Source organism: Rhinoderma darwinii, chromosome 6, assembly GCF_050947455.1.
Source record: "Rhinoderma darwinii isolate aRhiDar2 chromosome 6, aRhiDar2.hap1, whole genome shotgun sequence".
Classification (NCBI taxonomy): Eukaryota; Metazoa; Chordata; class Amphibia; order Anura; family Rhinodermatidae; genus Rhinoderma; species Rhinoderma darwinii.
The window spans coordinates 13,284,433-13,311,401 of NC_134692.1; the positions used below are offsets into that span (position 1 = coordinate 13,284,433).

The following is a 26,969-nucleotide window of genomic DNA, read 5'->3' on the forward strand; positions in this document are numbered from 1 at the left end:
TGATCAAGCCTCCTCAATATACAAAAAAAACAAGGGGTATAGATTAGCAGGTGACAAGGGCAGTCACCACAGCGATCAGGTGATGTCACAGTGTCGGACTGGGGTATCTTTGGACCAGTAGAGGAATTTATTCTCTGGGTCCACAGTCCAGTCATACAGAACATATCATGTCCACTTAAATTTGTAAGGACTGATAATATATAGAAATTATAAACCTAAGCAGTAAATAATCCTCACCGCTGTCCTCTTTAAATGGGTTGGTCCCATACTGGGCTCTGTTTTGGCCGGGCCCTACTATTGCGTCAGAACATGGGCCCACAAATGGATCCTCTGGCCCTCTAGTGGCCCACTCTGGTTGTCACTCTCTTGGCAAAGGACATTGGCTGAAAAATAAAGCTCAGATAAAAAACCCTAAAGATTTATGTAATGAGAAAATAACAATGGGGAGTAAAGTTTTTCAAGTCTTATAATTTTTGATTTTCTCTTTATGTTCATATTTATTTTTTTACTTCTCGTCCATTGTGTTTTATGTCTAATATGCAGAACCTCCTGCTGAGTTTGTAAGCGGCGGCTGCTCCCCTCCTTTACTGCACGTGACGGAGGGAGACCCCCTGTCCATACAATGTGAACTGTCTCGCACACCGGATATTATTCGTTGGTCTAGGAATGGGATGGAGGTGACACCAGATGGGAATCTCACTATGGACGATGAGGGAGAGAAGTGTACTCTAAGCTTACTATGTGCCCAGCCGGAGCACGCTGGACAGTATGAGTGCAACGTTGGGACAGACTCCAGGACCTTCCAAGTCCAGGTTGATGGTGAGTAGGAGCATTTAAAGACATATAGAAGTGTGCTGATCAAACACTGCAGTAGCATTTTCATCGTACTTTAATGCCTAGATGATTTTTTTTTTAATTATTATTATTATTATTATTTTTATTATTATTATTTTTATTATTATTATTTAATTGTGATTTTAATGTAATTAATATAATTTATAATTAATTAATTCATTAATTAATAATTTATAATAATAATAATTATAATTTATAATTCTATTAATAATTAAATAATTAATTACATAATTTATAATTAAATGAATACTTAAATAATTAATAATTTAATGAATATGATTTAATTGTGATTTTAATTTTTTTTTTTATTATTGTGCCGGATCAGAGAAATCTATTCATAAAGTATCTATTTATTGCAATACTAGAAAAACCAAACTCTGACTGCTATAAAAATATCTATAAAGATATCTTATGAAATTAATCTGCCCAGAATTTTGAACCTAAGGACGTCATGATGTTAAGGGTATGTTCACACGGCTTATTTACGGACGTAATTCGGGCGTTTTACGCCTCGATTTACATCCGAAAATGCGGCTCGATAGCGTTGGAAAACATCTGCCCATTCATTAGAATGGGTCTTACGATGTTCTGTGCACACGGTCTTTTTTTTTTACGCCCCGCTGTCAAAAGGCGGGGCGTAAAAAAGACGCCCGCGTAAAAGAAGTGCCTGTCACTTCTTCAGACGTAAATGGAGCTGTTTTCCATGGACTCCATGGAAAAACAGCTCCATATAACGTCCGTAATGGACGCAGCAAAAAGCACCTCAACATGCCATTACGGCTGAAATTACAGGGCTGTTTTCTCCTGAAAACAGCCCCGTAATTTCAGCCGTTAGGGACGCTGCCGTGTGAACATATAACCCAGGGGAGTAACTAGGAAAGACTGGGCCCCATAGCAAACTTTTGACTGGGGCCCCCCCTCTGCTGGGTATCACACAACCCCCCCCTTGTAGATAGTGCCTCCCTATAGATTCCACCACACAGCGCCCCCCTATAGATAGCACCATACACAGCTTCCTGTAGATAACGCCATACAGCCCCCCTGTAGATAACGCCATACAGTCCCCCCTGTAGATAACGCCATACAGTCCCCCTGTAGATAACGCATACAGACCCCCTCTGTAGATAACGCCATACAGCCCCCTGTAGATAACACCATACAGAACCCCTCTGTAGATAACGCCATATAGCCCCCCCCCCCCCCAAAAAAAAACGGCCTATAGTTTCTCTTACAAAAGACATGCATCCCCTATCCACAGGATAGGGGATACATGTGTGATCGCTGGCAGCGATAAGGAGAACGGGGGACCGAAAGTCCCCCGAAGTTCTCCATGACTAACCTCGGACTTCCGGCGTCTGCGCAGTTCAATAAAAATGAAAGGAGCGCTGGTCACGCATGCGCACAAGCGCGACCAGCGCTCCATTCATTTCTACGGAGTTGCCGACACAGACCCCGGAAGTCCGAGGTTTGTCATGGAGAACTTAGGGGGGACTTTTGGTCCCCCGTTCTCCTCATCGCTGAGCGTCCAAGCGATCCCACATGTATCCCCTATCCTGTGGATAGGGGATGCATGTCTTTTGTAGGAACAACCCTTTCAGTGGCGTCGCGCTGTAGCAGCCATAGCGGCTGCTAGCGGAGCTTGCGGCCATGGGAGGGGGCCGTGCCGGCGGGTGGCACGGGCCCCCTCATGCTGCAGGCCCCGTAGAAGTCGCTCCGGCTGCTATAGCGGTAGTTACGCCACTGCGTATAGGTTTGTACGGCGTAAAACTACAGCTCCCAGCATGGCCGGAACAATGGTAAGGATATGCTGGGAGATGCGGTTTCACAAAAAAAATCCTATCACCATCATCTCGCTGCGGATCATACAGTGACTACAATACTGATTAGAGACAGAATAAACATTTACATTAAGTGACTCACCGGTGACGTCTCAGATTCTAGTTCTTTTCTTCTCCCTCCGGTTCAGACATCTATGATGGATTTCTCCCGGCCATGACCCATTTCTGCAGTTTTCCGTTTAGATGTCTTCAGCTTCTCACTTTCAAAACATTTCTGCACCTATAAACAAAGTAAAAATTCTCAACACATCTAAATATAACTGTCACACACACACACACACACACACACACACACACACACACACACACACACACACACACACACCGTGCCCCCTGTAGATAGTGACCTACATAGAAGCCCCTGTAGATAGTGCCCACATATGGACTCCAGAGCTGCAAGGCAATAGTGCTAACCACTGAGCCACCGTGCTGCCCTACATATAGCTTCCCCTATAGTTAGTGCTCCACGTATAGCCCACCTCTGTAGATAGTGTCTCATATATAGCTCCCCCTGTATATAGTGTCCCACATATAGCCCAGCCCTGTAGACTGTGCACTACATATAGCCACCCTGTTGCTATTGCCCCACAGATAACCAACCCCTGTATATAGTGCCCCACATATAGACCCCCCCTGTATATAATGGCCCACATATAGAGCCCCCTGTATATAATGGCCCACATATAGAGCCCGCTGTATATAATGGCCCACATATAGAGCCCGCTGTATATAGTGGCCCACACCCCCACATATAGACCCCCTATATATAATAGCCCACATAAAGATGACCCCCCCTGTAGATAGACCCCCCCCCCACTATAGATAATGCCATTCACATTTTTATGAGGGAAAAAAAAAAAAACTTGACATACTCACATGATCCCGTTCCCACGCTGTTCACTGGCGATGCAGACATGCTCTCTTCTGAGCATGTCTGCAGGAGCTGAACGAGCGTCCTCCAATGACGCTGATTGGCGGGGCAGAATGACTTGCCCCGCCAATCAGCACTTTCCAAGCATGGAAGCGGCGCGATGATGTCATCGCGCCGCTAGCCAATCAGTGTCATTGTAAGGCACTGGATGGTCAGGCACGGAACATGCCCGGCCATTCAGTGCTAATACATGTATTTGGCTGCCGCTAGCACTGGGGCCCCCTCCGGTGCTAGCGACACCTACAAGCATGAGAGGGCCTGTGTAAGGCTCGGCGTCGCGGGCCCCACAGTAGCGGCGCTACCGCTGTAGCAGCCATAACGGCTGCTAGCGGCACCACCGGGCATTTGGGTCGGCTGGCGGCACGGGCCCCCTCAAGCCCCGGGCCCCGTAGCAGCCGCTACTGCTGCTACCGCGGTAGTTACGCCACTGATATAACCTAAAGGGTTGGTTATCATCATCATTTATCACCTAACTGCAGGATAGGTGATAAATGTCTGATGAGCGGGAGTCAGACCACTGGGACCCCAACTGAAGATTCCTCAAGTGTCCTATGTGAATGGAGCTGAACGCTATCTCTGGCAGCCTCATAGAATGTTAATGCATAGGTGGCCGAGCTTGCGCAGTACCGCTTCATTCACATAGGACACTCGGGGACTCCGATTCTTGGTTGGGTTCCCAGTAGTCGGACCCCCACCTATCAGACATTTATGACTTATCCTGTGGATGGGGTATAAATGAGGATTAGGGGAAAACCCCTTTAAATCTGCAACTAGAAAAGTAAAAATATCAAATGACATAATTCAAGAACTTGATAAAAATAGTAATTTTCAGTGAAAAGTAATCCATAGCTAGAGCAATCTTTGGTAAATGTGTTTGTAAATGATCTACCATGTGTTTTCTGATGGTGGAATATTTGGTGCAGATCTCCATGGTATTGGTGGTGTACTGAAAGAGTATATATTTAGTACCTTTCATTTCTTCTAGACAATGATTCCCAAGCTTGTTACGAAAGCCAAACCCTTAATATTTTTTTCTCCTCCCACACCCCACTCCTAACCCTACATGAATGAAGGTCCATGTGAAATTGGGCAAAGCCTTCCATAATTCTGAGCCGGTGTTATGTTCTGGTTGAGATTTGTTGATTGCTCTGCCCCCACCCCCATGAGCGTCTTTGACCAGGCGCAGTTTGCTGTTCTTATTACCACTGCTATCTTCTTTGGAACCCTTCATCAGATTCCAATGAACACCAGATTTCTCACTAGTTAAAAATCATTGGTATAGACAACAGATATATGGAAAAAAGATCATAATTACTGCTACACCATGTCCAAAAATGATATTTATGTGAAAGTTTTCGTCTTACAAATTAAAGGAATTCTCCACCTAAATCAATTTTTACAAAAATCTGATTAATAAAGCCATAAAGTATAGAGAAATACAAGTGCTGCCTCTTCTTCTCTTCCCCATCTGACGGAGTCCTGAGAAATCTATGACTGACTGGATGCTAGGGACACACTGCCTGATAATCCAATATAAAACGCTGTAGTTGTCAAGGAGGGTATCCCTAGTAACTAGTCTGTCTCAAATGACTCAGGTCTCCACTCACTTGACAGCAGAGAAGAGCCGGGAGCCTTGGCACAGTCACGCTATGTCATTCCATTTTTCAACTTGCATTAGTAATCAGATTTGTCTAAAATTTGTTAAGAAGGAGAGCTTCTTTTTTTATCAGCGGTACCCACCTTGGTGGCAAATGTCTGCCGCATCGGTGGTGCGATCATTACCTTACTTGCCTTTTCTCATCTTTATTGTAAATATAATGTGTTTGCAATCTAATTGAAAGGGGGATTGAAATTGCAGTTAGATTCTGTCCCCCCTCCGTTATCAACTGGGACTCTTAATTCATCTCGGTGTTTGGTTCTTGGAAGAGGCTGTAGTGGTGGTCTTAGAGCGTGACCAGATCATGCCGCGGAGGGTGTGCACTGTGTCTGACGACCTCAGGCTCGCACTCTCTCTGTCCCGATCTGACGCAGAAGTGAGATGGTACAAGGACGGCGAGCGACTACAGGACAATCCGCACATACTAACGGAGGAGAGGGGAGCGGAGCACTCGCTGACCATCCTTGGAACAGTGCGTGATGACACGGGGGAATATCTGTGCGATGCCCGCAACGACAGCTTCAGCTTTTATGTCTCTGTGGGAGGTAACAGGAGTGACGAAGAGGCACTGCAACCAACATCCTCCTGCATCCCACCCCCCTAACACCCAAAAACCTGCATCCCCCCCCCTCCCCCAGCCTATGCTGTGAGACTCTTATATTGCACCCCGGCTCTGACATGTTAAATGTCAGCTTCACCCATCAAATTCTCTTGGATTAAATCACCTTTAAAAGAGATTTATTAACCTCTAAGACTTTATAATAGGGAAATATAGTCTCATTTTTTTGTGGTATACAAGGAAGCACTTAAAGAGCAATTCCAGTGACTGCTAATATTAACAATTGTGTTATGGTACAGATGTTAGGAAGAAGAGAGAACGTTACTACTATAAAACTGTTATCCAATGTACAAGACTATAACTACTATAATACTGCCCCCTATGTACAAGAACATAACTACTATAATACTGCCTCCTATGTACAAGAATATAACTACTATAATACTGCCCGCTATATACAAGAATATAACTACTATAATACTGCCTCCTATATACAAGAATATAACTACTATAATACTGCCCCTATATACAAGAATATAACTACTATAATACTGCCCCTATACACAAGAATATAACTACTATAATACTGCCCCTATACACAAGAATATAACTACTATAATACTGCCCCTATATACAAGAATATAACTACTATAATACTGCCCCTATACACAAGAATATAACTACTATAATACTGCCCCTATATACAAGAATATAACTACTATAATACTGCCCCTATACACAAGAATATAACTACTATAATACTGCCCCCTATATACAAGAATATAACTACTATAATACTGCCCCTATATACAAGAATATAACTACTATAATACTGCCCCTATACACAAGAATATAACTACTATAATACTGCCCCCTATGTACAAGAATATAACTACTATAATACTGCCCCCTATATAAAAGAATATAACTACTATAATACTGCCCCATATACAAGAATATAACTACTATAATACTGCCACTATGCACAAGAACATAACTACTGTAATACTGCCTCCTATATACAAGAATATAACTACTATAATACTGCCCCCTATGTACAAGAATATAACTACTATAATACTGCTCCCTATGTACAAGAATATAACTACTATAATACTGATCCTATATACAAGAATATAACTACTATAATACTGCCCCTATATACAAGAATATAACTACTATAATACTGCCCCCTATGTACAAGAATATAACTACTATAATACTGCCCCCTATATACAAGAATATAACTACTATAATACTGCCCCCATATACAAGAATATAACTACTATAATATTGCCCCCTATATACAAGAATATAACTACTATAATACTGCCCCTATGTACAAGAATATAACTACTATAATACTGCCCCTATGTACAAGAATATAACTACTATAATTCTGCCCCCTATGTACAAGAATATAACTACTATAATACTGCCCCCTATGTACAAGAACATAACTACTATAATACTGCCTCCTATGTACAAGAATATAACTACTATAATACTGCCCCTATATACAAGAATATAACTACTATAATACTGCCCCTATACACAAGAATATAACTACTATAATACTGCCCCTATATACAAGAATATAACTACTATAATACTGCCCCCTATGTACAAGAATATACAGTAACTACTATAATACTGCAGACTATATACAAGAATATAACTACTATAATACTGCAGACTATATACAAGAATATAACTACTATAATACTGCCCCTATATACAAGAATATAACTACTATAATACTGCCCCATATACAAGAATATAACTACTATAATACTGCCCCCTATGTACAAGAACATAACTACTATAATACTGATCCTATATACAAGAATATAACTACTATAATACTGCCCCTATATACAAGAATATAACTACTATAATACTGCCCCTATGTACAAGAATATAACTACTATAATATTGCCCCTATATACAAGAATGTAACTACTATAATACTGCTCCCTATATACAAGAATATAACTACTATAATACTGCCCCCTATGTACAAGAATATAACTACTATAATACTGCCCCCTATGTACAAGAATATAACTACTATAATACTGCCCCCTTTGTACAAGAATATAACTACTATAATACTGCTCCTATATACAAGAATATAACTACTATAATACTGCCCCCTATATCCAAGAATATAACTACTATAATACTGCCCCTATATACAAGAATATAACTACTATAATACTGCTCCTATATACAAGAATATAACTACTATAATACTGCCCCTATGTACAAGAATATAACTACTATAATATTGCCCCTATATACAAGAATGTAACTACTATAATACTGCTCCTATATACAAGAATATACTTACTATAATACTGTTCCTATATACAAGAATATAACTACTATAATACTGCCCCTATATACAAGAATATAACTACTATAATACTGCCCCTATGTACAAGAATATAACTACTATAATATTGCCCCTATATACAAGAATGTAACTACTATAATACTGCTCCCTATATACAAGAATATAACTACTATAATACTGCCCCCTATGTACAAGAATATAACTACTATAATACTGCCCCCTATGTACAAGAATATAACTACTATAATACTGCCCCCTTTGTACAAGAATATAACTACTATAATACTGCTCCTATATACAAGAATATAACTACTATAATACTGCCCCCTATATACAAGAATATAACTACTATAATACTGCCCCTATATACAAGAATATAACTACTATAATACTGCTCCTATATACAAGAATATAAGTACTATAATACTGCCCCCAATATACAAGAATATAACTACTATAATACTGCCCCTATGTACAAGAATATAACTACTATAATTCTGCCCCCTATATACAAGAATATAACTACTATGTTACTGCCCCACTATATACAAGAATATAACTACTATAATATTGCTCCTATATACAAGAATATAACTATTATAATACTGCCCCCTATATGCAAGAATATAACTACTAAAATACTGCCCCTATATATAAGAATAGAACTACTATAATACTGCTCCCTTATGTACAAGAATATAACTACTATAATACTGCCCCCTATATACAAGAATATAACTACTATAATACTGGCCCTATATATAAGAATATAACTACTATAATGCTGCCCCCTATATACAAGAATATAACTACTATAATACTGCCCCCTATATATAAGAATATATCTACTATAATACTACCCCTATATACAAGAATATAACGACTATAATACTGCCTCCTATATACAAGAATATAACTACTATAATACTGCCCCTATATACAAGAATATAACTACTATAATACTGCCCCTATATACAAGAATATAACTACTATAATACTGCCCCCAATATACAATAATATATCTACTATAATACTGCCTCCTATATAGAAGAATATAACTACTATAATACTGCTCCTATATACAAGAATATAACTACTATAATACTGCCCCTATGTACAAGAATATAACTACTATAATACTGCCCCTTATTTACAAGAATATAACTACTATAATACTGCCTCCTATATACAAGTATATAACTACTATAACACTGCCCCCTATATACAAGAATATAACTACTATAATACTGCCCCCTATGTACAAGAATATAACTACTATAATACTGCCCCTATATACAAGAATATAGCTACTTAATACTGCCCCCTATGTACAAGAATATAACTACTATAATACTGCCCCTATATACAAGAATATAACTACTATAATACTGCCCCTATATATAAGAATATAACTACTATAATACTGCCCCCTATATTCAAGAATATAACTACTATAATACTACTCCTATATACAAGAATATAACTACTATAATACTGCCTCCTATATACAAGAATATAACTACTATAAGGGCGGGTTCACACATAGCGGAATTTCACTTAAATTCCGCTGCGGACACTCCGCAGCGTTAATCCGCAGCGGAGCCGTTTCTCCATTGACTTTCACTTTAATTTAGCAGTGTTCGTTTACACGATGCGTACAATTCCGCTGCGGAGCATAGGCTGCGGAGCGGAATTTGGTGTCCGCAGCATGCTCTGTCTGTTGCGGAGCAGTGGCGGACTGGTTGCGGACTCATGGCGGAATTTCTCCATTGACTTCAATGGAGAGTCAAAATTCCGCAATGAAGTCCGCAGATCTTATGTGTGCTGCGGAGCGTATTGTTTTTACTACCATGACATTTCTTCATTCTGGCTGGACCTATGTATTTCTAGGTCTACAGCCAGACTGAGGAAGTCAATGGGGCTCCCGTAATGACGGGAGCGTTGCTAGGAGACGTCTGTAAATAGTCACTGTCCAGGGTGCTGAAAGAGTTACGCGATCGGCAGTAACTGTTTCTGCACCCGGGACAGTGACTACCGATCTCAATATACATGTATCTGTAAAAAAACATATAAGTTCATACTTACCGAGAACTCCCTGCGTCTGTCTACAGTCCGGCCTCCCAGGATGACGTTTCAGTGTAAGTGACGGCTGCAGCCAATCACAGGCCAAGCACAGGCTGCAGCGGTCACATGGACTGGAGCGTCATCCAGGGAGGTCGGGCCGGATGCCGAAAGAGGGACGCGTCACCAAGACAACGGGCGGTAAGTATGAATTTCTTTGACTTTCACTAGGGAAAGTGCTGTCCCTTCTCTCTATCCTGCACTGAATAGGGAGAAGAGAAGCACTTTTCCTGCAGTCCGCAGCGGCCAGTCCGCATCAATTTTCTGCACATTTTGTGCAGATCCGCTGCAGAATCTGCAACGCAGATTCTGTGCGGCATTGATGCGGACAGTTGCGGAGGAATTCCGCCATGTGTGGTCATGCCCTAATACTGCAGACTATATACAAGAATATAACTACTATAATACTGCCCCTATATACAAGAATATAACTACTATAATACTGCCCCATATACAAGAATATAACTACTATAATACTGCCCCCTATGTACAAGAACATAACTACTATAATACTGATCCTATATACAAGAATATAACTACTATAATACTGCCCCTATATACAAGAATATAACTACTATAATACTGCCCCCTATGTACAAGAATATACTTACTATAATACTGATCCTATATATAAGAATATAACTACTATAATACTGCCCCTATGTACAAGAATATAACTACTATAATACTGCCCCTATGTACAAGAATATAACTACTATAATATTGCCCCTATATACAAGAATGTAACTACTATAATACTGCTCCCTATATACAAGAATATAACTACTATAATACTGCCCCCTATGTACAAGAATATAACTACTATAATACTGCCCCCTATGTACAAGAATATAACTACTATAATACTGCCCCCTTTGTACAAGAATATAACTACTATAATACTGCTCCTATATACAAGAATATAACTACTATAATACTGCCCCCTATATCCAAGAATATAACTACTATAATACTGCCCCTATATACAAGAATATAACTACTATAATACTGCTCCTATATACAAGAATATAACTACTATAATACTGCCCCTATGTACAAGAATATAACTACTATAATATTGCCCCTATATACAAGAATGTAACTACTATAATACTGCTCCTATATACAAGAATATACTTACTATAATACTGTTCCTATATACAAGAATATAACTACTATAATACTGCCCCTATATACAAGAATATAACTACTATAATACTGCCCCTATGTACAAGAATATAACTACTATAATATTGCCCCTATATACAAGAATGTAACTACTATAATACTGCTCCCTATATACAAGAATATAACTACTATAATACTGCCCCCTATGTACAAGAATATAACTACTATAATACTGCCCCCTATGTACAAGAATATAACTACTATAATACTGCCCCCTTTGTACAAGAATATAACTACTATAATACTGCTCCTATATACAAGAATATAACTACTATAATACTGCCCCCTATATACAAGAATATAACTACTATAATACTGCCCCTATATACAAGAATATAACTACTATAATACTGCTCCTATATACAAGAATATAAGTACTATAATACTGCCCCCAATATACAAGAATATAACTACTATAATACTGCCCCTATGTACAAGAATATAACTACTATAATTCTGCCCCCTATATACAAGAATATAACTACTATGTTACTGCCCCACTATATACAAGAATATAACTACTATAATATTGCTCCTATATACAAGAATATAACTATTATAATACTGCCCCCTATATGCAAGAATATAACTACTAAAATACTGCCCCTATATATAAGAATAGAACTACTATAATACTGCTCCCTTATGTACAAGAATATAACTACTATAATACTGCCCCCTATATACAAGAATATAACTACTATAATACTGGCCCTATATATAAGAATATAACTACTATAATGCTGCCCCCTATATACAAGAATATAACTACTATAATACTGCCCCCTATATATAAGAATATATCTACTATAATACTACCCCTATATACAAGAATATAACGACTATAATACTGCCTCCTATATACAAGAATATAACTACTATAATACTGCCCCTATATACAAGAATATAACTACTATAATACTGCCCCTATATACAAGAATATAACTACTATAATACTGCCCCCCAATATACAATAATATATCTACTATAATACTGCCTCCTATATAGAAGAATATAACTACTATAATACTGCTCTTATATACAAGAATCTAACTACTATAATACTGCCCCTATGTACAAGAATATAACTACTATAATACTGCCCCTTATTTACAAGAATATAACTACTATAATACTGCCTCCTATATACAAGTATATAACTACTATAACACTGCCCCCTATATACAAGAATATAACTACTATAATACTGCCCCCTATGTACAAGAATATAACTACTATAATACTGCCCCTATATACAAGAATATAGCTACTTAATACTGCCCCCTATGTACAAGAATATAACTACTATAATACTGCCCCTATATACAAGAATATAACTACTATAATACTGCCCCTATATATAAGAATATAACTACTATAATACTGCCCCCTATATTCAAGAATATAACTACTATAATACTACTCCTATATACAAGAATATAACTACTATAATACTGCCTCCTATATACAAGAATATAACTACTATAAGGGCGGGTTCACACATAGCGGAATTTCACTTAAATTCCGCTGCGGACACTCCGCAGCGTTAATCCGCAGCGGAGCCGTTTCTCCATTGACTTTCACTTTAATTTAGCAGTGTTCGTTTACACGATGCGTACAATTCCGCTGCGGAGCATAGGCTGCGGAGCGGAATTTGGTGTCCGCAGCATGCTCTGTCTGTTGCGGAGCAGTGGCGGACTGGTTGCGGACTCATGGCGGAATTTCTCCATTGACTTCAATGGAGAGTCAAAATTCCGCAATGAAGTCCGCAGATCTTATGTGTGCTGCGGAGCGTATTGTTTTTACTACCATGACATTTCTTCATTCTGGCTGGACCTATGTATTTCTAGGTCTACAGCCAGACTGAGGAAGTCAATGGGGCTCCCGTAATGACGGGAGCGTTGCTAGGAGACGTCTGTAAATAGTCACTGTCCAGGGTGCTGAAAGAGTTACGCGATCGGCAGTAACTGTTTCTGCACCCGGGACAGTGACTACCGATCTCAATATACATGTATCTGTAAAAAAACATATAAGTTCATACTTACCGAGAACTCCCTGCGTCTGTCTACAGTCCGGCCTCCCAGGATGACGTTTCAGTGTAAGTGACGGCTGCAGCCAATCACAGGCCAAGCACAGGCTGCAGCGGTCACATGGACTGGAGCGTCATCCAGGGAGGTCGGGCCGGATGCCGAAAGAGGGACGCGTCACCAAGACAACGGGCGGTAAGTATGAATTTCTTTGACTTTCACTAGGGAAAGTGCTGTCCCTTCTCTCTATCCTGCACTGAATAGGGAGAAGAGAAGCACTTTTCCTGCAGTCCGCAGCGGCCAGTCCGCATCAATTTTATGCACATTTTGTGCAGATCCGCTGCAGAATCTGCAACGCAGATTCTGTGCGGCATTGATGCGGACAGTTGCGGAGGAATTCCGCCATGTGTGGTCATGCCCTAATACTGCAGACTATATACAAGAATATAACTACTATAATACTGCCCCTATATACAAGAATATAACTACTATAATACTGCCCCATATACAAGAATATAACTACTATAATACTGCCCCCTATGTACAAGAACATAACTACTATAATACTGATCCTATATACAAGAATATAACTACTATAATACTGCCCCTATATACAAGAATATAACTACTATAATACTGCCCCCTATGTACAAGAATATACTTACTATAATACTGATCCTATATATAAGAATATAACTACTATAATACTGCCCCTATATACAAGAATATAACTACTATAATACTGCCCCTATGTACAAGAATATAACTACTATAATATTGCCCCTATATACAAGAATGTAACTACTATAATACTGCTCCCTATATACAAGAATATAACTACTATAATACTGCCCCCTATGTACAAGAATATAACTACTATAATACTGCCCCCTATGTACAAGAATATAACTACTATAATACTGCCCCCTTTGTACAAGAATATAACTACTATAATACTGCTCCTATATACAAGAATATAACTACTATAATACTGCCCCCTATATCCAAGAATATAACTACTATAATACTGCCCCTATATACAAGAATATAACTACTATAATACTGCTCCTATATACAAGAATATAACTACTATAATACTGCCCCTATGTACAAGAATATAACTACTATAATATTGCCCCTATATACAAGAATGTAACTACTATAATACTGCTCCTATATACAAGAATATACTTACTATAATACTGTTCCTATATACAAGAATATAACTACTATAATACTGCCCCTATATACAAGAATATAACTACTATAATACTGCCCCTATGTACAAGAATATAACTACTATAATATTGCCCCTATATACAAGAATGTAACTACTATAATACTGCTCCCTATATACAAGAATATAACTACTATAATACTGCCCCCTATGTACAAGAATATAACTACTATAATACTGCCCCCTATGTACAAGAATATAACTACTATAATACTGCCCCCTTTGTACAAGAATATAACTACTATAATACTGCTCCTATATACAAGAATATAACTACTATAATACTGCCCCCTATATACAAGAATATAACTACTATAATACTGCCCCTATATACAAGAATATAACTACTATAATACTGCTCCTATATACAAGAATATAAGTACTATAATACTGCCCCCAATATACAAGAATATAACTACTATAATACTGCCCCTATGTACAAGAATATAACTACTATAATTCTGCCCCCTATATACAAGAATATAACTACTATGTTACTGCCCCACTATATACAAGAATATAACTACTATAATATTGCTCCTATATACAAGAATATAACTATTATAATACTGCCCCCTATATGCAAGAATATAACTACTAAAATACTGCCCCTATATATAAGAATAGAACTACTATAATACTGCTCCCTTATGTACAAGAATATAACTACTATAATACTGCCCCCTATATACAAGAATATAACTACTATAATACTGGCCCTATATATAAGAATATAACTACTATAATGCTGCCCCCTATATACAAGAATATAACTACTATAATACTGCCCCCTATATATAAGAATATATCTACTATAATACTACCCCTATATACAAGAATATAACGACTATAATACTGCCTCCTATATACAAGAATATAACTACTATAATACTGCCCCTATATACAAGAATATAACTACTATAATACTGCCCCTATATACAAGAATATAACTACTATAATACTGCCCCCCAATATACAATAATATATCTACTATAATACTGCCTCCTATATAGAAGAATATAACTACTATAATACTGCTCTTATATACAAGAATCTAACTACTATAATACTGCCCCTATGTACAAGAATATAACTACTATAATACTGCCCCTTATTTACAAGAATATAACTACTATAATACTGCCTCCTATATACAAGTATATAACTACTATAACACTGCCCCCTATATACAAGAATATAACTACTATAATACTGCCCCCTATGTACAAGAATATAACTACTATAATACTGCCCCTATATACAAGAATATAGCTACTTAATACTGCCCCCTATGTACAAGAATATAACTACTATAATACTGCCCCTATATACAAGAATATAACTACTATAATACTGCCCCTATATATAAGAATATAACTACTATAATACTGCCCCCTATATTCAAGAATATAACTACTATAATACTACTCCTATATACAAGAATATAACTACTATAATACTGCCTCCTATATACAAGAATATAACTACTATAAGGGCGGGTTCACACATAGCGGAATTTCACTTAAATTCCGCTGCGGACACTCCGCAGCGTTAATCCGCAGCGGAGCCGTTTCTCCATTGACTTTCACTTTAATTTAGCAGTGTTCGTTTACACGATGCGTACAATTCCGCTGCGGAGCATAGGCTGCGGAGCGGAATTTGGTGTCCGCAGCATGCTCTGTCTGTTGCGGAGCAGTGGCGGACTGGTTGCGGACTCATGGCGGAATTTCTCCATTGACTTCAATGGAGAGTCAAAATTCCGCAATGAAGTCCGCAGATCTTATGTGTGCTGCGGAGCGTATTGTTTTTACTACCATGACATTTCTTCATTCTGGCTGGACCTATGTATTTCTAGGTCTACAGCCAGACTGAGGAAGTCAATGGGGCTCCCGTAATGACGGGAGCGTTGCTAGGAGACGTCTGTAAATAGTCACTGTCCAGGGTGCTGAAAGAGTTACGCGATCGGCAGTAACTGTTTCTGCACCCGGGACAGTGACTACCGATCTCAATATACATGTATCTGTAAAAAAACATATAAGTTCATACTTACCGAGAACTCCCTGCGTCTGTCTACAGTCCGGCCTCCCAGGATGACGTTTCAGTGTAAGTGACGGCTGCAGCCAATCACAGGCCAAGCACAGGCTGCAGCGGTCACATGGACTGGAGCGTCATCCAGGGAGGTCGGGCCGGATGCCGAAAGAGGGACGCGTCACCAAGACAACGGGCGGTAAGTATGAATTTCTTTGACTTTCACTAGGGAAAGTGCTGTCCCTTCTCTCTATCCTGCACTGAATAGGGAGAAGAGAAGCACTTTTCCTGCAGTCCGCAGCGGCCAGTCCGCATCAATTTTCTGCACATTTTGTGCAGATCCGCTGCAGAATCTGCAACGCAGATTCTGTGCGGCATTGATGCGGACAGTTGCGGAGGAATTCCGCCATGTGTGGTCATGCCCTAATACTGCAGACTATATACAAGAATATAACTACTATAATACTGCCCCTATATACAAGAATATAACTACTATAATACTGCCCCATATACAAGAATATAACTACTATAATACTGCCCCCTATGTACAAGAACATAACTACTATAATACTGATCCTATATACAAGAATATAACTACTATAATACTGCCCCTATATACAAGAATATAACTACTATAATACTGCCCCCTATGTACAAGAATATACTTACTATAATACTGATCCTATATATAAGAATATAACTACTATAATACTGCCCCCTATGTACAAGAATATAACTACTATAATACTGCCCCTTTGTACAAGAATATAACTACTATAATACTGCTCCTATATACAAGAATATAACTACTATAATACTGCTCCTATATACAAGAATATAAGTACTATAATACTGCCCCCAATATACAAGAATATAACTACTATAATACTGCCCCTATGTACAAGAATATAACTACTATAATTCTGCCCCCTATATACAAGAATATAACTACTATGTTACTGCCCCACTATATACAAGAATATAACTACTATAATATTGCTCCTATATACAAGAATATAACTATTATAATACTGCCCCCTATATGCAAGAATATAACTACTAAAATACTGCCCCTATATATAAGAATAGAACTACTATAATACTGCTCCCTTATGTACAAGAATATAACTACTATAATACTGCCCCCTATATACAAGAATATAACTACTATAATACTGGCCCTATATATAAGAATATAACTACTATAATGCTGCCCCCTATATACAAGAATATAACTACTATAATACTGCCCCCTATATATAAGAATATATCTACTATAATACTACCCCTATATACAAGAATATAACGACTATAATACTGCCTCCTATATACAAGAATATAACTACTATAATACTGCCCCTATATACAAGAATATAACTACTATAATACTGCCCCTATATACAAGAATATAACTACTATAATACTGCCCCCCAATATACAATAATATATCTACTATAATACTGCCTCCTATATAGAAGAATATAACTACTATAATACTGCTCCTATATACAAGAATATAACTACTATAATACTGCCCCTATGTACAAGAATATAACTACTATAATACTGCCCCTTATTTACAAGAATATAACTACTATAATACTGCCTCCTATATACAAGTATATAACTACTATAACACTGCCCCCTATATACAAGAATATAACTACTATAATACTGCCCCCTATGTACAAGAATATAACTACTATAATACTGCCCCTATATACAAGAATATAGCTACTTAATACTGCCCCCTATGTACAAGAATATAACTACTATAATACTGCCCCTATATACAAGAATATAACTACTATAATACTGCCCCTATATATAAGAATATAACTACTATAATACTGCCCCCTATATTCAAGAATATAACTACTATAATACTACTCCTATATACAAGAATATAACTACTATAATACTGCCTCCTATATACAAGAATATAACTACTATAATACTACTCCTATATACAAGAATATAACTACTATAATAATACTCCTATATACAAGAATATAACTACTATAATACTGCCCCCTATGTACAAGAATATAACTACTATAATACTGCTCCCTATATACAAGAATATAACTACTATAATACTGCCCCTATATATAAGAATATAACTACTATATACTGCCCCATATACAAGAATATAACTACTATAATACTGCACCTATATACAAGAATATAACTACTATAATACTGCCCCTATATATAAGAATATAACTACTATAATACTGCCCCTATATACAAGAATATAACTACTATAATACTGCCTCCTATATACAAGAATATAACTACTATAATACTGCCTCCTATTAACAAGAAATATACTACTATAATACTGCTCCTATATACAGAATATAACTACTATAATACTGCCTCCTATATACCAGAATATAACTACTATAATGCTGCCCCTATATACAAGAATATAACTACTATAATACTGCCTCCTATATACAAGAATATAACTACTATAATACTGCCTCCTATATACAAGAATATAACTACTATAATACTGCTGCCCTATATACAAGAATATAACTACTATAATACTGCCCTCTATATACAAGAATATAACTACTATAATACTGCCCCTATATACAAGAATATAACTACTATAATACTGCCCCCTATATACAAGAATATAACTACTATAATACTGCTCCCCTATATACAAGAATATAACTACTATAATACTGCCCCTATATACAAGAATATAACTACTATAATACTACTCCTATATACAAGAATATAACTACTATAATACTGCTCCCTATATACAAGAATATAACTACTATAATACTGCTCCTATATACAAGAATATAACTACTATATTACTGCCCCCTATATACAAGAATATAACTACTATAATACTGCCCTATATACAAGAATATAACTACTATAATACTGCCCCTATATACAAGAATATAACTACTATAATACTGCCCCCTATATACAAGAATATAACTACTATAAACTGCTCCTATATACAAGAATATAACTACTATAATACTGCCCCTATATACAAGAATATAACTACTATAATACTGCTCCTATATACAAGAATATAACTACTATAATACTGCCCCCTATATACAAGAATATAACTACTATAATAATGCTCCTATATACAAGAATATAACTACTATAAATACTGCCCCCTTTATACAATTTATGGAGAAGAATATAATGTTCATATTAGACTGGAATTACTCTTGGATTGTAAGCTTGTAGGGAAAGGTTGCGTAATTTCACTGTCGTGGAGAATGTTGTAGGGCTCAGTATATATCATTTAAAGGTTAATAATCCAAAGAATTTGTTGGGTGCAGTTTCTATTCTAACTTTTTTAACTTGAACCCTGCGATTTTTCTATTGTATATATCACCCACATTATGATGTGCTCATTTCCATAAAAATCCAACATAATAACAAGTTTTCTTAGCCTTATCCATGTTGCCTGCTTGTAGTCAAGCTAACCATTTTCATCAACTGATCTTTTACATTTCCAGAGGTCTCTTTAAACAGCCTCCTCTGCCCCTGTGTGTCCTTGCTCTGCCTTCTTCCTCCTCCTGTCATGCCTCCACAAAGCCCCCCTCGTGCTTGCAATGCCTCCCTGTCAGTGCCTATTCTCAGATGACATTGCCCGTAGTGACGTTTCGTTTGCTGTTTCGGCTGAGAAGGGCTGCACTTGGTACTTGCTTGGCAGTCATTTTGTGGTGGTTTTGCATATTCAAATTTTTTTTGCCCTAATTTTCATCCTCTCTTTTAGCTCCTCCGGTCACCATTTTGGGCAACACAGGAACTCCAGAGCACCACACTTTGATAACCGGCGATGACCTGGTTCTTTCTTGTGAGCTTTCACGGCCAAATTTCAAGGTACGCTGGCTGAGAAATGGAGAGGAGCTGGTGTCCGTGGGACGAGTAAAAATCACATCACGAGGAGTTCACCGACAACTTACTATACAAAGTCTTCGACTTTCAGACTCCGGCACATACACTTGTGATGCTGGCACCGACGAGTTACATACAGAAGTCCACGTGGAAGGTAAAGACCTTGGGTCATATATGGGACCATCTTTTCTTGTGCACTATTATGTTAGTTTTTCTTATGGTGATATCATTAACCATGGTGTATAGGGATGTGATATATTTTTGATGGTTCTATCTCATCTCTTCAGCACCACGACAAGTGGAATTTATCACCGAGCTCCAGAACATCACTATCCTGGAAGGAGACACTGCCACCTTTAAATGTGTTGTATCTCCGGAAGATGTGATTCTCCACTGGGAACTCAATGGGTCCCCTGTGGAATTCAGACCGGAGAGCCAGCATGGCGAGTAATGGACTCTGCCACTCTCTAACCTTACATGGCTGTCGCTTGTCAGATTCAGGGACCATCACCGCTAATGCTGAAGGGATAATTTCACGAGCAAGACTAAGAGTGCAAGGTAGGACAACGGGTTGAGTTTGAGTCAGTTTGTTTTGCTATGTGAAAAGTAATCACCCGCCTTGGATTTTCATGAATTTTGAAAACGAGCAAATGTGAATATCCCATTGTGGCCAAGTCCAGACCTCGATCGCACACTGCTCCCATGAAATATCACACAGCTTGAAAAAATTTTGTAAAGTAGAACTGAAAAAAATTGCACGTCTACACGTGAAAAGCCGCAAGCTATACATTGCTTTACTAAAACTGATTTCATTTGGGTGTATTTGCATTTCAAGTCCAATGGTTGCCACCCCTGCCCCAACATAAGAGGAACAAGGACAAAGCAGAGGGGACACCCCTGAATGAACACTTTAAGCACAATTTTAGACAAACTTTTAATGATGGCTCGACTAAGCTCTACCTCACACCCTACTGATCCCAGTCACACTCACTGGGGTCCCGGAAAATGAAGCAGCATGTGACCAATATGGTCTGGTTTATGGGGAAAAGCTTCTGGTGGGAATAAATATCCAACGTAGAGTCTATTAATCGTACTCAAAGGCAGAACACATAAAGTGCCGTAGGGGCAATAATGATGCAACATTTTGGAATGTATATTTCTTATCCTAATGATCCATAAAGCAGAGAACTAGGTGCTGTATGCAAGGTGCCCATGTCTGCCTGTGGTGAAGAGGTACAAATACCATAGTCATCAACAGTGACTAAAAAGTACTTAAACAGGAAGGGGTCAAGGCCAGAAAAGGAAGAACGTTGGTGGGATGGTGGCACATCCATGGGTACATTCCTCAGTTGGAGACTGTGTTTGGATGAACTCTTGTACCCACAACTCAATGGCTATGGTTGGCATATGGTTTTATATTGGTATGTTGATGTCATTGTGAATTATTTGGGGGGTCTATATAGGGGGCCACCTAAGATACAAGGTACCCAGTCTTCCCATGCTATTTTATTGCATGGGATGGAAACATGTTTGGCTCTCATTTATTTTTAGGCTTGACTAGAGGATCCTTTAACAACATAGATTTGTTTTTCCCCTACAGAGGCTCATGTGATGTTTGCTCAGGGGCTGGAAGACATGGAGGTGGAAGAAGAACAGGATGTCACCTTTGAAGTCCGGGTCACCACTGATAGAGCCGAAGTTCATTGGGTGAAGCAGGGCGTTGTAATTCAACCCAGTGACAAGGTTACTCTTCAGGCCTGTGTCATAACCATACACTTACCATCCATGGTGTCCAGGCTTCTGACCGGGGGCGGTACAGCTGTGAAAGCCTCCATGACCGAACTGATTGCCGTCTGAATGTGCTACGTAAGTCTCAGAGTGTTTTTCTAGGTAACCATAATTTTTAAGCAAACTCTTGGTTCACTATTTTGTTATTCTTCACCACAGCCCAAAGTATTGCTGTAAAGAAAGGTAAAAGATGTGCGATGTGTGGAAGGAAGTGAAAAAGAGTTCTCGGTGGAATTGTCGCATGATGATGTTAAAAGGAGAATGGTGGAAAGGTGGTGTCCGTCTGACCACCGATGAGCGCTGCATCATCCGATCAAGCGGGCGCCAGCATTTTCTGCGCCTTTTAGACCTCGCACTTCCTGATACTTCAGTGATTGCATTTACCACCGACACTTTGCGAACCACAGGACAACTGACTGTCACTGAGCATCCACTTACCATCACACAACCACCACAGGACTTTGTTGTTCATGAAGCCGGGCTGGCGACATTCCAGTGCGAGGTCTCCAAACAGGAAGCCATTGTGACATGGAGAAAGGTAACACTATGGTCAAGTTCACAAAGATTTTTAGTCACATTTTTGCACATATTCAGCACCGAAATCTGAGTGAATACTGCTCAAAATACAACCTCTCATTGATTTCAATAGAAAAAAAAAATCGTTGTTACTCACGTTTTCTGTAGGACGAAGATTATAATACTGCCCCCCTGCAACAATAGCTGTAAGGGTATGTTCACACGCACTAATTACGGACGTAATTCGGGCGTTTTTGCCCCGAATTAAGTCCGAAAATAGCGCCTCAGTAGCGTTGACAAACATCTGCCCATTTGAAAGCAATGGGCAGACGTTTGTCTGTTCACACGAGGCGTATATTTACGCGCCGCTGTCAAATGACGGTGCGTAAATAGACGGCCCGCGTCAAAGAAGTGACCTGTCACTTCTTTGGGCGTAATTGGAGCCGTATTCATTGACTCCAATGAATAGCAGCGCCAATTACGTCCGTAATGGACGCGGCGTTCAAGCGCCTGCATGTACCGTTACGGCTGAAATTACGGTGATGTTTTCAGGCGGACACATCCCTGTAATTTCAGCCGTTACGGACGCTGTCGTGTGAACATACCCTTATAATACTTATCCTAAGTACAAGGATATAACTACTACATACTGCCCCTATGTACAAGAATATAACTACTATAATACTGCCCCCTATGTACAAAATATAACTACTATATACTGCCCCTATGTGAAAGAATATAACTACTATAATACTGCTCCTATATACAAGAATATAACTACTATAATACTGCCTCTATATACAAGAATATAACTACTATAATACTGCTCCTATATACAAGAATATAACTACTATAATACTGCCCGCTATGTACAAGAATATAACTACTATAATACTGCCTCCTATGTACAAGAATATAACTACTATAATACTGCCCCCTATGTACAAAAATATAACTACTATAATACTGCCCCTATGTGAAGAAATATAACTACTATAATACTGCTCCTATATACAAGAATATAACTACTATATACTGCCTCTATATACAAGAATATAAACTACTATAATACTGCTCCTATATACAAGAATATAACTACTATAATACTGCCCGCTATGTACAAGAATATAACTACTATACTACTGCCTCCTATGTACAAGAATATAACTACTATAATACTGCCCCCTATGTACAAGAATATAACTACTATAATACTGCCCCCTATATACAAGAATATAACTACTATAATACTGCCTCTATATTCAAGAATAAACTACTATAATACTGCCCTCTATGTACAAGAATATAACTACTATAATACTGCTCCTATATACAAGAATATAACTACTATAATACTGCCCCTATGTACAAGAATATAACTACTATAATACTGCCACTATATACAAGAATATAACTACTATAATACTGCCCCCTATGTACAAGAATATAACTACTATAATACTGCCCCCTATATACAAGAATATAACTACAATAATACTGCCCCCTATGTACAAGAATATAACTACTATAATACTGCCCCCTATATACAAGAATATAACTACTTTAATACTGCCCCTATGTACAATATAACTAATATAAATACTGCCCCCTATGTACAAGAATATAACTACTATAATACTGCCCCCTATATACAAGAATATAACTACTATAATACTGCCCCCTATATACAAGAATATGACTACTATAACTACTGCCCCTATATACAAGAATATAACTACTATAATACTGCCCCTATACACAAGAATATAACTACTATAATTACTGCCCCCTATGTACAAGAATATAACTACTATAATACTGCCCCCTATATAAAAGAATATAACTACTATATACTGCCCATATACAAGAATATAACTACTATAATACTGCCACTATGCACAAGAACATAACTACTGTAATACTGCCTCCTATATACAAGAATATAACTACTATAATACTGCCCCCTATGTACAAGAATATAACTACTATAATACTGCTCCCTATGTACAAGAATATAACTACTATAATACTGATCCTATATACAAAGAATATAACTACTATAATACTACCCCCTATGTACAAGAATATAACTACTATAATACTGCCCCCTATATACAAGAATATAACTACTATAATACTGCCCCCATATACAAGAATATAACTACTATAATATTGCCCCTATATACAAGAATATAACTACTATAATACTGCCCCTATGTACAAGAATATACTACTATAATACTGCCCCTATGTACAAGAATATAACTACTATAATTCTGCCCCCTATGTACAAGATATAACTACTATAATACTGCCCCCTATGTACAAGAACATAACTACTATAATACTGCCTCCTATGTACAAGAATATAACTACTATAATACTGCCCCTATATATAAGAATATAACTACTATAATACTGCCCCTATACAAAAGAATATAACTACTATAATACTGCCCCTATATACAAGAATATAACTACTATAATACTGCCCCTATACACAAGAATATAACTACTATAATACTGCCCCTATATACAAGAATATAACTACTATAATACTGCCCCCTATGTACAAGAATATACAGTAACTACTATAATACTGCAGACTATATACAAGAATATAACTACTATAATACTGCAGACTATATACAAGAATATAACTACTATAATACTGCCCCTATATACAAGAAATAACTACTATAATACTGCCCCATATACAAGAATATAACTACTATAATACTGCCCCCTATGTACAAGAACATAACTACTATAATACTGATCCTATATACAAGAATATAACTACTATAATACTGCCCCTATATACAAGAATATAACTACTATAATACTGCCCCCTATGTACAAGAATATACTTACTATAATACTGATCCTATATATAAGAAATAACTACTATAATACTGCCCCTATATACAAGAATATAACTACTATAATACTGCCCCTATGTACAAGAATATAACTACTATAATATTGCCCCTATATACAAGAATGTAACTACTATAATACTGCTCCCTATATACAAGAATATAACTACTATAATACTGCCCCCTATGTACAAGAATATAACTACTATAATACTGCCCCCCTATGTACAAGAATATAACTACTATAATACTGCCCCTTTGTACAAGAATATAACTACTATAATACTGCTCCTATATACAAGAATATAACTACTATAATACTGCCCCTATATACAGAATATAACTACTATAATACTGCCCCTATATACAAGAATATAACTACTATAATACTGCTCCTATATACAAGAATATAACTACTATAATACTGCCCCTATGTACAAGAATATAACTACTATAATATTGCCCCTATATACAAGAATGTAACTACTATAATACTGCTCCTATATACAAGAATATACTTACTATAATACTGTTCCTATATACAAGACTATAACTACTATAATACTGCCCTATATACAAGAATATAACTACTATAATACTGCCCCTATGTACAAGAATATAACTACTATAATATTGCCCCTATATACAAGAATGTAACTACTATAATACTGCTCCCTATATACAAGAATATACTACTATAATACTGCCCCCTATGTACAAGAATATAACTACTATAATACTGCCCCCTATGTACAAGAATATAACTACTATAATACTGCCCCCTTTGTACAAGAATATACTACTATAATACTGCTCCTATATACAAGAATATAACTACTATAATAGTGCCCCCTATATACAAGAATATAACTACTATAATACTGCCCCTATATACAAGAATATAACTACTATAATACTGCCCCCTATGTACAAAATATAACTACTATAATACTGCCCCTATGTGAAAGAATATAACTACTATAATACTGCTCCTATACAAGAATATACTACTATAATACTGCCTCTATATACAAGAATATAACTACTATAATACTGCTCCTATATACAAGAATATAACTACTAAATACT

At 37.3% G+C, this 26,969-nt stretch overlaps 1 protein-coding gene across 1 annotated transcript in view; it reads left to right on the forward strand.

The window, feature by feature from the left end:
• OBSL1 (obscurin like cytoskeletal adaptor 1) overlaps positions 1-26,969 on the forward strand; it is an 83,530-nt gene that overhangs the window by 27,591 nt on the left and 28,970 nt on the right. The window contains 9 exon segments of the mRNA XM_075829182.1: positions 544-819; positions 20,576-20,851; positions 20,985-21,115; positions 21,117-21,255; positions 22,298-22,456; positions 22,459-22,563; positions 22,645-22,669; positions 22,671-22,734; positions 22,736-23,023. Coding sequence (XP_075685297.1) covers positions 544-819; positions 20,576-20,851; positions 20,985-21,115; positions 21,117-21,255; positions 22,298-22,456; positions 22,459-22,563; positions 22,645-22,669; positions 22,671-22,734; positions 22,736-23,023 — 1,463 coding nt within the window.